The sequence below is a fragment of the Mastigoproctus giganteus genome, chromosome 6, assembly GCF_048544385.1.
Source record: "Mastigoproctus giganteus isolate SK-2022 chromosome 6, ASM4854438v1, whole genome shotgun sequence".
Classification (NCBI taxonomy): domain Eukaryota; kingdom Metazoa; phylum Arthropoda; class Arachnida; order Uropygi; family Thelyphonidae; genus Mastigoproctus; species Mastigoproctus giganteus.
Genome location: NC_143580.1, coordinates 95,526,480 through 95,546,540, shown reverse-complemented (window position 1 = coordinate 95,546,540; position 20,061 = coordinate 95,526,480). Strand labels below are relative to the sequence as shown.

General features: G+C 39.8%; 1 protein-coding gene across 1 annotated transcript in view; it reads left to right on the top strand.

Annotated features, from left to right (window-relative positions):
- LOC150084466 (uncharacterized) overlaps positions 1 to 19,133 on the top strand; it is a 186,934-nt gene extending 167,801 nt beyond the window's left edge. The window contains exon 8 of the mRNA XM_090375237.1: positions 18,922 to 19,133. Within this exon, the coding sequence (XP_090231363.1) occupies positions 18,922 to 19,065 (144 nt within the window). The 3' untranslated portion in view covers positions 19,066 to 19,133. The remainder of the gene's footprint in view (positions 1 to 18,921) is intronic.
- The last annotated feature ends 928 nt before the right edge of the window (positions 19,134 to 20,061 follow it).

Below are 20,061 nucleotides of genomic sequence, written 5' to 3'. Positions count from 1 at the left end.
AAAGTCGCATCCGCTTGTCAGTCCCCTATACAGACTGCAAGCAACTGATCTACAAAAAATTATGCGCGGGTTGGCAAGAATCTTGGAATGGGTGCCCTACCAACAAGCTGAATGAAATTAAGCCTGAAATAATGCTTTGGCCTTCTAGTCAGCGCAGGGTCCGACGGGAGGAAGTAATTCTTGCTAGGCTACGCATAGGACATTCTCACCTGACGCATTCGTATTTGCTGAGGGCTGATGATTGTCCTGTGTGTAGACATTGTAAAGCAATTTTAACTATCCGTCATATTTTAGTCGAATGTACATATTTTAGTAATGAACGCCGTTCGTGTTTTAACCATCTGTCTGAGCCCTATACACTCAGGCAGATTTTATCAGACGATGACAATGTGTCAGATGTATTTAGATTTTTACAACTGATTAATCTACATAGTTTTATTTAGGTTGCCCTAATATTTAACATATTGTAAATGTTTTATGCCATATTTCTGTGCATAATATATTAACTAGATATGCTATTTTATATTTTTACATATTTATATTTTATTACCTTAGACTTGGCGCATGATAGCCTTAGATGCTGATGCGCCATTAAACTTCTAATAACCAACCAACCAACCATCAATGGACACTGCTCGTCGTGGACTAATGTTATTAGTGGAGTCCCTCAGGGCTCAGTGTTGGGTCCATTATTGTTTTCTGTATTCATAAATGATATTGATGATGGTATATCAAGCTTAATGTCGAAGTTTGCAGACGATACAAAGGTAGGCAGGGTTGTCAAGGACACTACTGACACTATGCTGCTGCAACAGGATCTGGAAAGGTTGAGCAGATGGGCTGAGAGGTGGCAAATGAAGTTTAACATTGAGAAATGTAAAGTACTACACATGGGAAACATCAACCCCAGAGCAACGTATCAACACTGTGGTACTACACTGACAGTGGTAGAGAATGAAAGGGACTTGGGGGTAGTTGTGCAGGAAGATATGAAGTTCTCTGAGCAGTGCAGACGGGCTGCAAGAGTAGCTCATGGTGTATTGTCAATGATATATAGGAATTTTTCTAGCAGGGATAAGGAGGTGATTATTCCCTTGTATAAGGCAATGGTCAGGCCACACCTAGAGTACTGTATACAGGCCTGGAGGCCTCATTTAAAGAAGTATGTAGAGCTGCTGGAACAAGTACAGAGAAGAGCAACAAGATTAGTGAATGGAACAAAGGGGTGCTCTTACGAAGAAATGCTTAAGTTTTGCGAATTACAGTGTCTGGAGACTAGGCACCAGCAAGGTGATCTGATAGAGGTGTGTAAAGCCTTGAATGGTTTGAGCATGCTCAATGCTGATGGGATTCTTCCTCTCTCTCAGAATAATCACCTGAGAGGGCATAAATTCAAATTGAGGAAAGACAGATGTAGGATAGATGTCCGGAACTTCCACCAACCAACCACCCCTGGCTTCCTTTAGCCAGCGGGTGGTTGGTTGGTGGAACAGACTTCCATCCCTTGTCGTGGAAGTTGATAGCCTAAATAAATTTAAGGCTCAGCTGGACAGGTGTTATCAACGAACAGAGGGGTGAAGAGGAAGTGTTTTTTTTTTTTTATTTTTGGCTGATGCTGCATAAGCTTGCTTTCTTGCATCAGATGCCTCTGCTAATGCTAAAGTAATTCCCATATCAGTACATTGTGATCACTGTTACCCAGCGGTTCTTTTATCTGCAAATTCTTAATGCATGAATAATCACTGCTGATAATCAGATCAAAAGTATTATTGCCTCTGAAACATGTTGAGGTAGAAATCAGTTATCCAATAAATCCACAAAAGTCTTGCTAGTGTGCGAGTGAACAACCCACAAGTTACAGTTAATATCTGGAAATTTAAAATCCCCCATTATAAGACATTCTGATTTACTGGCCCACTCTGTTTCTCTGCACAATTGCTCATTATACTTATGAGATTCCTTAGGCCTATAACACACACCTACTCATTTTTCCTTTCCCAGTGCGTTATTTCACACCAAACAGATTCGACACTGCATTGTCCACCAACATCAACTGGATGCACTTCCTTAGATTTTGTGTGTTTCTTAACTAACAGAATAACCCCTCCTCCCTTCCTGTCCTGTCTGTCCTTTCTGTACACATTGTACTCCCCAAATTCCAATTTTGCTCTGCTTATATCTGTGTGACACCATGTCTCTGATATCCCAACAATATCTGCTTTTGATGTCGTGACTAGCACTTCACGCTCATCAAATTTATTAACTATACTCCTAGCATCGGTGTACATGGCAAGTATACGTGCACTTGTTCCACTTTGACTCCTAACAGTCCTGGAAATCTCCATTGCCTTGCTTTCCGCACTGCTGCTCATTCTAATCAAAGAACTGCAAGAATCACTTTTGCCTCATCCTCCGGCCATTGTTAACCTTTTAGTCTTTGTATCCCCCCCCAAGCTAGCAGTTTTCCGACCCACCTAACACTGCCTCAATAGCATCAGCAATTATTCTTGCACCCTTTCTATTTATGTGTACCCTTTCCTTGTATCGTAGTATCCAACAAATTGTCAGAGAAGGCTTCCCTTTAACAAACCTATGCTGTGTCTGAACTATTACTGCAGTCTTGTCTAGGTGATCCTGAATCACTACTTTAACCAGCGACTCCCTTATTTTCCCCAGAACAGAGGTTAAACTAACAGCTTTATAATTATTTGTGTTGTACTTTTGGACCCCCTTTGTGAATTGGGGTTATATTTGTAAATCTCTAGTCTATTGGGGACCTTCCCTGAATCTAACAATGCTCTCATAATTATGGCTAAGGGTTTGCTTACTTCCCTCGCTGCCTCCTTCAATATAACTGGATAGATTCCATCTGCCCCAGGTGCCTTTTTTATGTTTAACTTCAATTTCTCCTCCACTTTGCTCTCAGTTATTTAAAAATCATTTAGCTCCCTGTTTAGTGAACTTCTCTCCTTCCCTTCCTTACAGAATTCCTCATGTGTGAATGTAGATGCTCATTCAGTTTGTCAGCTATCTGAGCAGGATCATCAACAGTTAAACCACCAACACCACCATATCAGAGCAGATTTTCCCTGAATACAGCATATTTGCTGCACGCTATAGAGTTAGCCTTGGATCACATTAATAAATGCCAATACCAATGATTCATTCTGTATTCTGATTCTTTGAGTGTCTTACAGGCTTTATTATCGGTAAGGTCCTTGAGGTTGTCACAGACATTCTCTCAGATAGGCCAGACAAGCTGTACTTGCTACCTGGGAGTCTAAAACGCTGATGGAACTGATATTTGGGTGACACTCAAGTCAAGTGGACCAATTTCGGCAAAGTCCGGATGGTCTGTGACAGCCAAATCCTCTGCTTGCACCTTCACGATGGTGGGACTGTTAGTAATCCTGGGTATAACCTCCATGCACAAGCACATGGTGGGTGACCACCCAGGTGTGAACCAACGTAAGCAGGGGTCGAGTTGTGGCGCCCACACCACATGGAGGAACGCCGCCCCTCTATGTTACCAGGCAGTACTAGGTGGTAGATGACTCTCATCAACCGGTGAAATACCACCACTTTGCTTATTGGAGGCTTGAAGTGGTGGAACCCATGTTTAGTCTCTAGAGATAAGTTCCGGTCAACCCTTCCCTATCTCTTCCATCATGCAGTATGTTTGATGACTTTTGAGGTTATGATGAACGTCGTGGCGAGATCCAATATTCCTTACGTTTCGAGGGTACAGCTCTAAAACAGTTTTCGCAGGCCGGCCGCTAGTTAGTACACCGGACCGAACCTATTTTTAACTCTCTATGAGGCTTCCGGATCAGCTAGTGTATAATCTTGCTACCTATACTCTGCCAGATAGTGACTGGAGGGAGTCCGAGTAGTGTGTATGCGGGGAGCATTGTCGAGGGCATGTTATGTCAAGGATCTGGGAATATTCTTACCACATGTACGCCATATCCAAAAATTTCATTACTTCATACAGCATGTCCCACCCACGTTTTCTTACTATTGAATACACCATGAATTGTAAAACTAATAGAACAAGCTTATCTGCGAAAAGATCTAAACCTCCCAAGGACTTCCTAATTAATTTCACAAATATACGTGGTCTCAATTCTAATCTCAACGATGTCCATTTCCACTTGCAGTCTGCCAAACCACATGTACTTTTTCTGACAGAATCTCAGTTATCGGTTGATTCAACTACGGCTCATCTCAGATGCCCAAATTATTCGCTGTATGATTCCTTTCGCCTCAAAGGTGGTACTTGTGCATATGTCCGTTCTGATATTCCCTGTCAGAGACTTGGCAATTTGGAATCTCCTCTCTTTGATCTTCTCTGGCTTAAAATCTCTCTACCTCATTGTGTCAAATTCATCTGTTGTCTCTACCGTTCTCCCAACTCCACTAATCACTTGGAGCTCTTTGACTTCCTCTCGTTGCAACTTGACTTTCTCCAGTCCAACTTTCCTAACAGTGAGGTAATTTTCCTTGGTGATTTTAATGTTCACAACTCCAGCTGGCTTCCGTTTTCTAGTCACACCGACCCATCAGGTCGAGATGCTGAGGCTTTTGCAATTACTAATGACCTAGCACAGATTGTTCATTTACCTACAAGAATACCGGACAATCCGAATCATACAGCCAATACGCTTGATCTTTTTCTCACAAACAACCCTTCTAAGTACACGGTCAAAGTGAGAGGTCCTTTAGGCACTTCAGATCACAACTTAGTGATTGTCTCTTCTCCAATGGAACCTTTATCTCATGGCTATTCCCAACCTCGTGTTGTTTGGCATTACAAGAATGCAAAATGGGATGACCTGCGAGACTTCTTTTCCTTGGTCGGATTACTGTTTCAAAACTTCTAATGTCAACGTTTGCTCAGATCGTGTCAGTGACATTATTCTTGCAGGAATGGAATCCTTTATCCCACACTCCATTTTAAAATCTCGTCCTTTATCTAAACCTTGGTTTTCCAATAAATGTGCTAAGGCTGTTCAAGAGAAGAATGTTGCATATCGTAATTGGCTTGTTTCTAATTCTTCAGTTTCATTTTCTGCCTACACCAAAGCTCGCAACAATTGTAAAGCAGTTATTAATCTGTCCAAACTAGAGTTTGAACAGGGTAAGAGTAGAAAACTTGCTTCTTGCCCTAATGGTAGCCGAGCATTCTGGTCTCTTGCCAAAGCTATTGGCCGCAACTTTTGACCATCTCTGCTTCCACCTCTGTCCAAACCAGATGGTTCTGTTGTCACTTCAGCCAAGGATAAAGCTGACCTGCTAGCATCCCATTTTTCTTCCAGCTCATGTATTAATGAACTTGGTAAAACACCTCCCACCATTCCCAACACGGTCCATTCAATGCCTCCTGTGGTCTTCTGTCAAAAGGATATCAGAAGGATTTTGATGAATCTTGATGCTAAGAAAGCTCCAGGTCCTGTTGATATTTCTCCACTTGTTCTCAAAATCTGTGCTCCTGAACTTACTCCTATTCTTTGCCTCCTTTTTTCACTTTCTTATTCCAAAGGTGTTTTTCCTTCTGCTTGGAAATTTGCTCATATCCAGCCAGTTCCTAAAAAGGGTGATAAATCCCTCCCATCCAATTATCGTCCCATTGCAATTACTTCTACTCTTTCTAAAGTAATGGAGAAATCAATTAACCACCAACTCTTAAACTACCTAGAAACCTTCCGTCTGATCAGCGATCACCAGTATGGATTCCGTCAGTGTCGATCCACTGGTGATATCCTGGCTTATGTTACCCATTTATGGACTACTTCAATGGAAAGGTTCGGTGAAACACAAGTAGTTGCTCTTGACATCTCAAAGTATTTTGATCATGTTTCGCATAAAGGTCTTCTAAACAAGCTTCCATCTTATGGTTTGCCAACTGTTTTTAGTAATTGGTTATCCAGTTTTCTCTCTAATCGCTCACTGAGGGTGATGGTAGATGGCTCTCTGTCTTCTAACTTCTCCACTAATGCCGGTGTCCCCCAAGGTTCAGTTCTTTCCCCCACTCTTTTCCTCTTGTATATCAATGACCTTCTTCCATTGACTGGAAATCCTATCCATAGTTTTGCCGATGATAGCACATTGCATTCGACTTTCCGTTTTGAGAAATCTTGTCCTGCTCAATCAATTAAGTTCTCGAAAATCTGCTACAAATTCCTTAAATGCCGATCTTCAGGTAATTCTCCAGTGGGGCAAAGACAACTTAGTTGATTTCAACCCTTCTAAAACTCAGTCTTGTCTTATATCTCGCAAAAAGGATTCTTCTGCTCCTATTCTTATCTTTAGTGACACACCAATTTTCTAGGCAAAAGGATATCTCTCTTTTGCGGATTACCCTGACTTCTAATCTCTCTTGGCACAAGCACATTACAAATATTGCTTCCTCTGCATCTAAAAAACTTGGTTTTCTCTTTCGCTCTCGGCGTTACTTTTCTTCCAAACAGCTGCTCACTCAGTATAAATCGCAAATCTGCCTTGCCATGGAATATTGTTCCCACATTTGGGGTGGTGCCCCCAAAACCTCTCTCAGGCTTCTTGATTCCATTCAGAAGAGGGCAGTTAGGTTAATTAATGACTCATCTCTAACAGAGTCTCTCCACTCGCTTTCTCATAGACGCACTGTTTCTGCTGCATGCCTCTTTTACAGATACTTCCATGGGCACTGTTCTTCTGAATTGGCTTCTATAATTCCCGCTCTCTCTTTCAAAACAGTCCGAACATGTGCCGCCACCAGCCAACATCCATTTACTGTCCAACTTCAAACCCACAGAACCAACTTTTCATCTTCCTCATTTATTCATTCAACTGCCGTTTTCTGGAACAACCTTCCTTCATACGTATTTCCTGAAAATTACAATCTACAGAAGTTCAAGTCCAATGTCAACAAATATCTTCTGTCGTCTTCTCAACCTTTAACCCAAGCACGGTACTAAGTACTATAGGTTCTAATACCTCTCGTGTTTGGGGTTCACAAAAAAAAAAAAAAAAGATATAATCCTCACCGAACTCTGCCTCGAATTCGGCAGAAGATCCATTCTCTCCATTAACGTGAATATGACATCCTCTTCTGCTGGATTTCTATTCACATTGGGATTAGTGGAAATGATTTGTCTGACACCACTGCCAAATCAGCAGTTCCTCCTAATAATTTTTGCCTGTTAATCTCCTATGCAGACTACAGGCAAATAATACATAATAATAATTTATGGGATAGACAGACTACAAATAAATTACATTATATAAAGCCTCTAATTGAACTGTGGCAGTCTGGTTTGCGCAGGAATCAAAAAGAGGAAGTTGTTCTTGCTTGGACCCACATAGAACATTGTTTTCTGACACATTCTTATTTGCCAAGAGCTGATGACCCTCCTATGTGTGAGTCCTGTGACACAATTTTATCGGCGTCTCCGTAGCCAGGTGGGAAGGAGCAGCAGTGCGTAGCACACGCTTCTTGATTAGACCGGGGTTCGAGCCCGTCACCACCAAATACGGAGAATGCGGGAAGGTCAGGGAATGACCACCGCATATCTCGGAGCAATATGGCCTTAGTTGCTAATGCTCCTAAAAAACCAAATAACAACAACAATAACACAATTTTATCCTTGAAACGTATTTTAATAGAATGCCCAGATTTTAATGATGCAGTAAAATGTTTCTATTCTCCCCACTCATCTAATGATCTGAGTCTCTGATTCACTATTTGTAGAGTTTGATGACATCCAGGCCCCTCTTAGTTTGCTTAATGCATAGTTGACAATGTCTTCAAACCTTTAAAGTAGTGGTTTTCAACCTTTTGTTAATAACAGCACTCCTAAGTCATTTATTATATTTTGTGGCACCCCTACTCAATTTTCTCCCTGTTAGATCTGATTCTCTCTCTCTGTGTATATATATATATATATAATATTTTTTAATATTAATACAGAGAGAGAGAGAGAGAGAGAGTATATATATGTACAGATTTCAAAATTACAGATGACTGTTTATTAGAAAAACTTTCAAGCATAAAGGCAAGTAAGGCTTCTGTAGTTGATGGTATACTCAATAATTTTGAGAGTGTATTGAAGCTAATTATGGGGACATCTTTGGACTCAGGAGAGATTCCTTTGGATTGGAGAAGTGCCAATGTATCACCATTACAGGCTGTTCTAAGAGCGAAGTCGGTAATTAGACTGGTTAGTCCGACTTTGGTGGTAGGGAAAATCTTAAAAGCAATAAATAAGAGTGCAGTCCAGGGACATTTAGATAGGTATAACATCTGAATAACACACGACGTGGTTTTGTTAAGGTAAAATAATGTTAAACTAATTTAGTAAGAAATTTTGACAGTTTATTTGGATTTTAGCAAGGCATTTGACTCAGAAATGAGAGGTTATTGTATAAGCTGCAACATGTTGAGATTACTGGAAAAATTCCAAGATGAATTTCTGGGTGGCTGCAGGGCAGAAGGCAAAGAGTTGTGATAAATGAATATTCTTAAGATTGGCATGTCTGAAGTGAGATCCCCCAGGGATTGCATCTTGGACCATTGTTTCTGATTTTCATAAACAATATCAATGATGGACTTAGAAGGCTTGATGTCAAATTCTTGTGTTCTGTGATGGCACAATCCACCATGACTGGGGACAGCCACATGTGGTCTCAACACCCATGGTGAGTATTGTGTGTCTTATCATCACCATAACATAGCAGCGATGCAGCACAATGGCCCAGTTAACCAGCCAGTACAACATAGGAATGACCAGTAGACCAGCGGTTTCTAAATTGTGCACCATGGCGGCGCAGCGGAATATTTTAAAATTTCGAAGGAAACAGCGATACTCAACATCAGTTGAACACCATGCGAACTATTAGCTCGAGGTAGTTCACAGTTACAACATTGCTTATTAAGTTGTTTGGAACTAATGACGTAATAAATGGAACTGTTAGATATTTCTTTTTGCCCCTACGGCAAATTTCTTTTGGTGTAGGGGTATCGTGAAAAAAAATTACTGAAACACTAACACCACCGTGAACTGAGAAAGTTTGGGAACCTCTGCAATAGACCAATCACATGGACTATGCTCCAGACCAGCGTTTCCCAAACTTTTTTAGTCACGGAACACTTTTCATCTCACAATATATTTATGGAACACTTGTATATTTACAGAACACTTACGAAACACAAGTTTAGCAGGAAGCAAAGAACTGTATTTTATTACATACAATATGCTGAGCTTCAGGAGCATTTTTATTTCCAACACATGTAAAGCCGAAATTCAAATAACTGTCACCATACTTTCGTTTTTTTTAGTCTTTTATTAGTTGGTTCCTGTTTTTTCACTTTCAATTTTTGGGGAACAAAAGGCTCCGATTGTTCATCCTCACTTTGAAGTGTGGCAGTATTATGTTTGTTTTCATCGACCACAGTTGCAATACTAGAAGTACTTGCTTCAACTTTTAAAGTTATTTTTTTCAACCACAAATCAATGGTCATTTATTTTAATAATAATATTTGGAATACTGATAATTATCAAAGTAAAATTTATACAAGGAAGTGAGTTTAGTTATAATATTGGTTTGCTTCCCCCGCTCCTTCAACCCATGTACTCCAGGCTAAATTATATACGAATGGCATATTAGACACTGCATTGCTACTTTTTAGTAGCTGTCATTACCTCTACGCATACTTCTCTATACAAAAGCCTGCCAAAATAAAGTGTCCTGCAGTCTATTTAATTATTAGTCTATGCCAGTATATTAATAACCAAAAAAAAAAAAAAGTTAAAAATTATAGTGATACAAAAGTGGTGTACACTACAAATATGCAAAATTTATTTATTTATTATTTTTTTAATTATTAATTACGATTTTTCATGGAACACTTGTTCACATCATACGGAACATAGTTTGGAAAACGCTGCTCCAGACTCTTGAGCATAGTCTATGTGATTATCTCGTATAGGCTATGACAGTTGGCTGTCGTGGTAAACCATGTTCACTAAGAGACACAAGAAACTGTTCCTTACATGGGCATGCCAGCACCAACCCTGAACCACCGACATTTGGAAATCTGTGACTTGGTCTGATGAATCCTGTTTCCAACTCTATTATGCTGTGAGCATATCTGCATTTGGAAAAGGCAATATGAGGCTATGGCACCTGGTGCACTGTTCCTGTTTGGGAGGCTAGAGGTTTGGGACTGTTTTCATGACATGCTTTAGATCCTGTGATCACTGTTAGTTAATGGCATGATATGTATACCTACCTTTCTATTGTCACCAACCAACCAGGTACAGTCCTTCATGATGACCCAGGGTATTGTCTGCCAGGGGCAAAGGTTGATGACGTTGTAGAGCAGATATCTTTTAAGGGCACAAAAGGTGATATTGTTGTACACATTGGCACTAATGATATTAAGAGTAGGAGACCAGCAAAATTATTTAACAAGTACAGGTCACTGTTGGAAAAAAGCCATGAATTAGAGTTCAATTTGAAGTGTCTGCAGTTCTGCCCAGACACAATAGGAGGGAGTATATGATGAGAGCCTTGTCGATTGATTCGACCCTGGAAAGATTGTGCAAAGCTCAAGGGGTAGAATTTTTTTCAGCCTGGTCTTACTTGTTAACAGGAGTGACTGCTTCTACAGGGATGGGATACACTTAAATAGAAAGGGTGCAAGAATATTTGCTGATGCTATCGAGGCAATGTTAGCTGGGTTGGAAAACTGCTAGCTTGGCGGTGTACAAGGACTAATAGATTAACAGTAGCCGCTGGCAGAGGTGAAAGTGATTCTTGCATTGCTGCTTTTGGAATGAGAAAACAAGGTGCTGGTTATTTCAGAGACTGCTGGAAGTCATTGCAGTACAAGTAAACAAACACATGGGTTGTGTTAGGGTAGCTAGGAATAGGAACAGATGCATGTATACTTACATAAACACCAATGCAAGGAGTTTGGTAAATAAATTTGATGAATTTGAGGTGTTGGTCAAAACATCAAAGGCAGATATTGTTGGGATATCAGAGACGTGGTGTCATACAGATATAAGGAATGCAGAATTGTTTACTATTATTGAAGCTACTAGGCTGACAGAGTAGGACATGATGAGAGGTTATGCTATTAGTTAAGAAACAATAAAATCCAAGGAAGTGCAGCCAATCGACATCACTGGACAGTGCAGTGTTGAGTCAGTTTCGTGTGACATAAGCACTGGAAGATCAAAATTGAGAGTAGGAGTATGTTATTGGCATTAGAATTAGCATTAGTAGAGGCATTTGATGCAAGAAAGCAAGCTTATGCAGCATCAGCCAAAAAAAAAAAAAAAAAAAAAAAAAACCCCCACTTCCACTTCACCCCTCTGTTCGTTCAAAAATACCTGTCCAGCTGAGCCTTAAACTTATTTAGGCTATCAACCTCCACTACAAGGGATGGAAGTCTGTTCCACAAACCAACTACCTGCTGGCTAAAGGCAAACTTCTGCACGTCTATCCTACATCTGTCTTTCCTCAATTTGAATTTATGCCCTCTCAGGTGATTATTCTGAGCAAGAGGAAGAATCCCATCAGCATTGAGCATGCTCAAACCATTCAAGGCTTTATACACCTCTATCAGATCACCTCGCTGGTGCCTAGTCTCCAGATACTGTAATTTGCAAAACTTAAGCCTTTCTTCATAAGAGCACCCCTTTGTTCCATTCACTAATCTTGTTGCCCTCTCTGTACTCGTTCCAGCAGCTCTACATCCCTTCTTGAAATGAGGCCTCCAAACCTGTATACAGTACTCTAGGTGTGGCCTGACCATTGCCTTATACAAGGGAATAATCACCTCCTTATCCCTGCTAGAAAAATTCCTATATATCATTGACAATACACCATGAGCTACTCTTGCAGTCCGTCTGCACTGCTCAGAGAACTTCATATCTGCCTGCACAATCACCCCCAGGTCCCTTTCATTCTCTACCACTATCAGTGTAGTACCACAGAGTTGATACGTTGCTCTGGGGTTGCTGTTTCCCATGTGTAGTACTTTACATTTGTCAATGTTAAACTTCATTTGCCACCTCTCAGCCCATCTGCTCAACCTTTCCAGATCCTCTTGCAGCAGCATAGTGTCAGTAGTGTCCTTGACAACCCTGCCAACCTTTGTATCATCTGCAAACTTGGACATTAAGCTTGATATACCATCATCAATATCATTTATGAATACAGAAAACAATAATGTACCCGACACTGAGCCCTGAGGGACTCCACTAATAACATTAGTCCACGATGAGCAGTGTCCATTGATTACCACTCTCTGTCTTCTCCCCCTCAACCACCCCTTTATCCATAGCAGCAATTTGCCTCCAATGTCACACTGCTCCAATTTGTGTAGCAGTCTTCCATGTGCAACAGTATCAAAAGCCTTTCTAAGATCCAAGTATATAATATCAAAGCTATTCCCTGCATCCAGTTCTTTTGTGACTGCATCATAATATCCAATCAAATTGGTCAGGCAAGACTTCCCCTTAAAACCATGCTGTGTCCGAGCTATAACTGAAGTCTTGTCTAAATGATCCTGCAGTGCTTCTTTAACCAGTGCCTCCATTAATTTTCCTGGAACAGAAGTTAAGCTCACAGGTCTATAATTACTTGTGTCAGCCTTTGATCCTCTTTTGTGAATTGGGGTCACATTTGCACATTTCCAGTCTATGGGTACCTCCCCTGAGTCCAAGGAAGCCCTCATAATTATGGCTAAGGGTTTGCTTACTTCCTTTGCTGCCTCCTTTAATATAACTGGATAGATCCCATCCACCCCAGGTGCCTTTCTTGTGTTTATCTTCAACAGTTTCTCCTCCACTTTACTCCCAGTTATTTCAAGATTCTGTAGCTTACTGCTAGAGTTGAATACACCTCTGGCATTCCGCTCGCTGAATAACTCCTCGTGTGTGAATGTCGATGCAAAATATTCATTTAGTTTGTTAGCTACCTGAGCAGGGTCATCAACAGTTGACCCATCAATATCAAGTGGACCAATCTGATTCATCCCTTTCCTTCTAGAGTTTAAATAAGTAAAGAACTCTTTGCTGTTTTTCTTTGCATCCCTTGCCAAGGATTTCTCGTAATCTGCCTTCGCCTGCCTAACCTCCTTTGTAACTTGGTTGCATATCAACTTGTATCTATCATAGGCTTCTGTGTCATGTGTTAATTTGTAAGTATCCCATGCATTTTTCTTCTCTGCCATATGCCTCATTAGTTCATCTGACATCCATTTTGGCCTAAACCTTGAACAATATTTCTTAGTTGGTATGTAAAGCCTAGTAGCTTCCAAGATTAATTCTTTGAATGCTTCCCATTTTGAATTTGCTGTTGGTAACATCATCAGTTGGTCCCACTGTATAGAATTTAAATACTGTCTCAGTCCATCGTAGTCGCCTTTACGGAAGCAATATCCCTTCCCTTTACCCCTAATGGTAGTTACCTCTTTGAGTAAATCCCACTTCAGCACACTGTGATCGCTGCCACCTAGTGGTTCCTGTATCTGCAGATTCTTAATGCATGAAGAATCACTGCTGATAATTAAATCAAGAGTATTACTCCCTCTAGTTGCCTCCCGAACATGCTGATGTAGAAAACAATCATCCAATAAATCCCCAAAAGCCCTGCTAGTGTGTGAGTGACCAGCCCCCAAATTGCAGTCAATATCTGGGAAATTAAAATCTCCCATTATAAGACTCTCTGATTTACTGGCCCACTCTGTTTCCCTGTACAGTTTCTTATTATACTCATCAGAGTCATTAGGCCTATAGCACACTCCTACTCTCAATTTTGATCTCCCAATGCTTATGTCACACCAAACTGACTCAACACTGCACTGTCCAGCGATGTCGACTGGCTTCACTTCGTTGGTTTTTATGTGTTTCTTAACTAATAGCATAACCCCTCCCCCCTTCCTATCCTGTCTATCCTTTTTGTAGACGTTGTACTCCCCAAATTCCAGTTCTGCATCCCTTATATCTGTGTGACACCACGTCTCTGATATCCCAACAATATCTGCCTTTGATGTTTTGAGCAATACCTCAAATTCATCAAATTTATTTACTAAACTCCTAGCATTGGTGTACACTCAAGTATACCTGCACCTGTTTCTATTCTTAGCTACCCTAACACAACCCATGTGTTTACTTGTACCGCAATGGCTCCCAGCAGTCTCTGAAATATCATGCATCTTGTTTTTCAAGCTTCTGCTCATTCTAATAGAAGCAGTGCAAGAATCTCTTTCACCTCTGCCAGTGGCTACTGTCAATCTATTGGTCTTTGGCTCCCCCCCAAGCTAGCAGTTTTCCGAACCACCTAACACTGCCTCGATAGCATCAGCAAATATTCTTGCACCCTTTCTATTTAAGTGTATCCCATCCCTGTAGAAGCAATCTCTCCTGTTAACAAGTACAGTCCAGGCTGAAAAAAATTCTACCCCTTGAGCCTTGCACAATCTTTCTAGGGCTGAATTGATCGACAAGGCTCTCATCATATACTCCCTCCTATCGTGTCTGGGCAGAATTGCAGACACTTTCAAATTCAACCCTAATTCTCAGCTTTTGTTATAGGCCTAATGACTCTGATGAGTATAATAAGAAACTGTACAGTGAAATAGAGTGGACCAGTAAATCAGTCTTATAATGGGGGATTTTAATATCCTGGAATTTGGGGGTTGGTCACTCACACACTAGCAGGATTTTTGTGGATTTATTGGATGATTTTTTTTTCTACATCAGCATGTTCGGGAGGCAACTAGAGGGAGTGATACTCTTGATCTGATTATCAGTAGTGATTGTACATGCATTAAGAATCTCCAGATAAAGGAACCACTAGGTGGCAGTGATCACTGTGTGCTGAAGTGGGATTTATTCAAAGAGGTGACTACCGTCAGGTTTAAAGGGAAGGATTTTTGCTTTCGTAAAGGTGACTATGGTGGTCTGAGACAGTATTTAAATTCTATACGGTGGGACCAACTGATGATGTTACCAACAGCAAATTCCAAATTGGAGGAATTCAAAGAGTTAATCTTGGAAGCTACTAGGCTACGTACCAACAAAGAAATATTGTTCAAGGTTTAGGCCTAAATGGATGTCAGATGAATTAATGAGACATATGGCAGAGAAGAAAAATGAATGGGATACATATAAATAAACATGTGACACAAAAGCCTATGATAGATATAAGCTGGTCTGTAACCAAATTACAAAGGAGGTTAGGCAGGCGAAGACAGATTACGAGAAATCTTTGGCAAAGGATGCAAAGAAAAACAGCAAAGATTTCTTTACTTATGTAAACTCTAGAAGGAAGGGGATGAATCAGATTGGTCCACTTGATATCGATGGTTCAACTGTTCATGATCCTACTCAGGTAGCTAACAAACTAAATGAATATTTTGCATCGACATTCACACATGAGGAGTTATTCAGCGAGGGGAATGCCAGAAGTGTATTCAACTCTGGCATAATCTTGTAATAACTGAGAGTAAAGTGGAGGAGAAATTGTTGAAGATAAACACAAGAAAGGCACCTGGGTTGGATGGCATCTATCCAGTTATATTAAAGGAGGCAGCAATGGAAGTAAGCACACCCTTAGCCATAATTATGAGAGTTCCCTTGGACTGAGGAGAGTTACCCGTGGCCGACCGGGCTAGCCGAGTGGGTAAAGTACCTGCCCGGCAACCCAAATGTCGCGGGTTCGATTCCCGCCTCGGGCTTGGATCAAAGTACTGCAAAAACCTTGGGAGGTGCAATATGGCCACAGAAGCCGATGCGCCAACAACTACCAAATCAAAAAAAAAAAAAAAAAAAAAGAGTTACCCGTGGACTGGAGATGTGCAAATGTGTGACCCCAATTCACAAATGAGGATCGAAGGGCAACACAAGTAATTATAAACCTGTTAGTTTAACCTCTGTTCCAGGGAAATTAATGGAGGTACTGGTTAAAGAAGCACTGCCCGATCATCTAGACGAGACTTCAGTTATAGCTGAGACACAGCATGGTTTTGTTAAGGGGAAGTCTTGTCTAACCAATTTGATTGGATACTAGGATGAGGTCACAAAGGAACTGAATACAGGGAATAACTTTGATATCATATATTTGGATCTTAGAAAGTCTTTTGATACTGTTGCACATGGAAGACTGCTGCACAAATTGGAGCAGTGTGACATTGGAGGCAAAGTGCTGGTATGTATAAAGGGATGGTTGAGTGGGAGAAGACAGAGTGGTAATCAATGGATGGGCAATGCTCTTTCGTGGACTAATGTTATTAGTGGAGTCCCTCAGGGTTCAGTGTTGGATCCATTGTTGTTTTCTGTATTTATAAATGATATTGGTGATGGTATATCAGGCTTAATGTCGAAGTTTGCAGACGATATGCAACCCTTCATAAGGGTTGTTCTTATGAAGAAAGGCTTTTAAGTTTTGTAGATTACAGTGTCTGGAGACTAGGCACCTGCGAGGTGATCTGTTTGAGGTGTAAAAGCCTTGAATGGTTTGAGCATGCTCAATGCTGATGGGATTCATCCTCTTGCTCAGAATAATCACCTGAGAAGGCATAAATTCAAATTGAGGAAAGACAGTTGTAGGATAGATGTGCAGAAGTTTGCCTTTAGACAGCAGGTAGTTGGTTTGTGGAACAGACTTCCATCTTTTGTTGTGGAAGTTGATAGCCTAAATAAATTTAAGGCTGGGCTGCACAGGTATTTGGGACAAATGGAGGGGTGTAATGGGGGCAGTTTTTTTTTTTTTTTTTTTTTTGACTGATGCTGCATAAGTTTACTTTCTTGAATCATGTGCCTCTACTAGTGCTAATGACAGTATATCCAGACAACTTGGGAACATGACAATGAATGCTCTCTCCTTTCATAGCCACCTAACTCTCTCCTGATCTCAACACAGTTAAACATGCTTTGGAGCTACTGGAAAAAGTTATGCAGTGCTACAATCATCCACCTGATAGTGTACATTACTGGACATATTGTACAATGCATGAATAATACTACTACAGGACATAATGGAAGAATCTTGTGGAGTCTTGCCAAGTTGTGTGTGTAATGTATTATGGACAAAAGATGACCTCACAAGATATTTGGTTGGTGTTGGAAAATGCAAAACATGTATCTATATAACTGTTTCATCTATTTGTTATTTACAGCAAACTGGAATTTAGTTATCTGTTCCAAGGAAAATAATGGAATCAATGGTTAAATAAGTAATGCAGGGCCATTTGGACAGGCATGCAATTGTACTGCAATCACAGCATGAATTTGTCAAGGCGGTGGTCTTGTTTAACTAATCTGATAGGTTACTCTGATGCAGTGACCAAGGAACCGGATGCAAAATATAATTTTGACATCATATACTGGATTTCAGGAAAGATTTTGATGCTGTTGCATATAAGACTTCTGTGCAAACTGGAGAAATGTGGCATTAAGAGCAAGTTGCTGCTATGGATGAAGGGATGGTTAAGTGGAAGAAGGTAGAGAGTGGTTATCATTGGGCATTGCTCTTCTGGGGCACTCCACTAATGTTAATGTAATAATACACCAATATTAGTGAAGTTCACCAGGATTCAGTGCTGGGTCCATTGTTGTTTTCAGTATATATCAGTGATATTGATGAAGGTATATTAGGCTTATTGTCTAAGTTTGTAGGTGATAAAAATGTTGGCAGGGTGGTTAACGAAAGTCATCAGGGTGAGCTACTGCAGCAACATCTAGTAAAATTGGGTCAATGTACTGAGAAATGGCAGTTGATGTTTAACATTGACAAATGCATGGTACTTCACATGTGTAGCAGTAATCCCAGAGTAACTTATCAACTGTGTGGTTGGTTACTTTCATTACTCTCCATTCAAAGTAATGGAGAGTGATAAAGACCTGGAGGTAATTGTGCAGTCAGACATGAAATTCTTTGAGCAGTGCAGACATGCTGCCAGGACAGCTAATAGGGTTTTGTCAATGGTATACAGAAACTTTGCTAGCAGGGATAAGGAGGTGATTATCCCTTTGTATAAGGCCATGGTTAGGCCTCCCTTTAGGAAGGATTTAGATCTGCTGGAATGGGTGCAGAGAATGGCAGCGAGATTGGTGAAGATAACAAAAGGGTACTCTTACCTAGAAAGGCTTTGGCAAATTGCAGTGTCTCAAGACTAGGCACCTGCGTGCAAATCTGATTGAGGTGTTTAAAGCCTTGAATGGTATGAGTAAGCTGAGTTTTAATGGTATTCTTCTACTTGCTGACTTTACACACATAAGGAAGCATAAATTCAAGTTGAAGGATGGTTGTAGGAGAGATTGTGTAGAAGTTTGCCTTTAGCCAGAAGGCGGTTGATTGTTTGAATTAGCTTCTGGAAGTGGATGAGTTGAATAAATTCAAGGGATAACGACTAATTTTTGGAGAGTACAGATGAGTGAACTGGTGGGTTTTTTTTTTTTTTTTTGCTGATGCTATATAAATCTGCTTTCTTGCATCATTTTTGTATATTTCTAGAAAGAGACTTTCTGGATCCTTTGCATAATTCTCTGAGCCTTTCCAAAGTCAGGAAAGTATTCACCGATCCAAAGCAATTATCAACCAATAAACTTGATTATCTGTTTATGTAAAGTGCTAGAACATGGTTAATATGCAACTGTCATAGTACAGTATTTGGAAGAAAATCATCAACTATGCCATAGCATCAGTTTCATTGGACTTGGATTTTACTAAAAGGTAAGTGCCCAATCATACAACACTTTGATAATTTTTAAATTTTATTTGCTTCCTTTCTGACATATCTTGAAGCCTGTTTATTTATCATCATAATATATTAGTTTTCTACATGAGTAATAATGTTACTGAAAGTAAAGGCAGATTGTAAAATTGTTTAAATGTTTAAGTGCAATAATTATTCTTTTAAAGGCTTCAAGGCTTGGATCTACTATGTTATCTGCATCAACATCCCATCAAGGGCGTCCCTACATGTCTCAGTCTTCAAGCCCACGTTTTTTTATGGGTGGCCACCAGACAATGCCATTACGCTACCCATCAAGACCTTTCATGTGATGTTTTATTTTTTTGCATCTTTACCATGTGAAATAAGCTAAATTGCCTGTGGACATTTAAAAAAAAAAAGTAAGCCAAGCCAAGATATAATTGTGTTTGACTAATAACTTATAAATATTCATCTTGTGTGTTACTTTAAGAACTTTCATTTCTAGGTGTACATGTGTGTTCGCATTTTATCATATTTCATCTTTATTGTTTAAATTCCAGAAACATACTTCTTCATATTCTGTAAACTTTCGTGTTTTGGGTTCGAACTCATAGTGCAGCTTCTGTTTTCCTTTAGCACAGTGGAAACTGAGAATGAATGGTACTTCTAAAATTTTCATAATGAGAACAGTATGGCAGTTAAATTTTACACATTTGTTAGTTCTTATATTATTAGTTATTACATTAAACAAGTTTTTAAAATATGTGGTTATTGTTTTAATAATGTGACAACAAAAACATGAAGAAATAGAAAACTTTCATATTGAAATACCCAGGTTGAAAAATTCATACTGTAACATAGTGCTGGTGATGCATACTGTTTCATTTCAATTTTTTATACACTTATAAGGTATTTTTGAAGGGTACTGTTTACTTTTTCTTTCTTTATTCAATAAGTCCATCTCCTTTTGTAAATAATAAAGCACAAATTAATTCGAATTTAACAACTGCACATATACTACATGTAACAGTATATTTTAATTCTTTTAAGTAATGATTGAAGTAAGAAACAAATGTGGAAATGCAGGTTGACATCTGAAACTTCGCATTGTTACAAGATTTTGCACTTTACAGGATTAGGGTGATAATGTCATTTTGCATAATGTGTAAAGTTGAATGAAGTGGATTGATGAAAATGTTTTCCAACATGTTCATACTCTGAGATATGTCGAGCAAATTGTATTTATTTATTGCATTTTTATATTCTGTTCTGCTTCTCCTGACGTTTGCAAACTAGTATTTTGTGTTACAAAATTTTAGATGAGTATGGAAACTTCAAATTGTTAA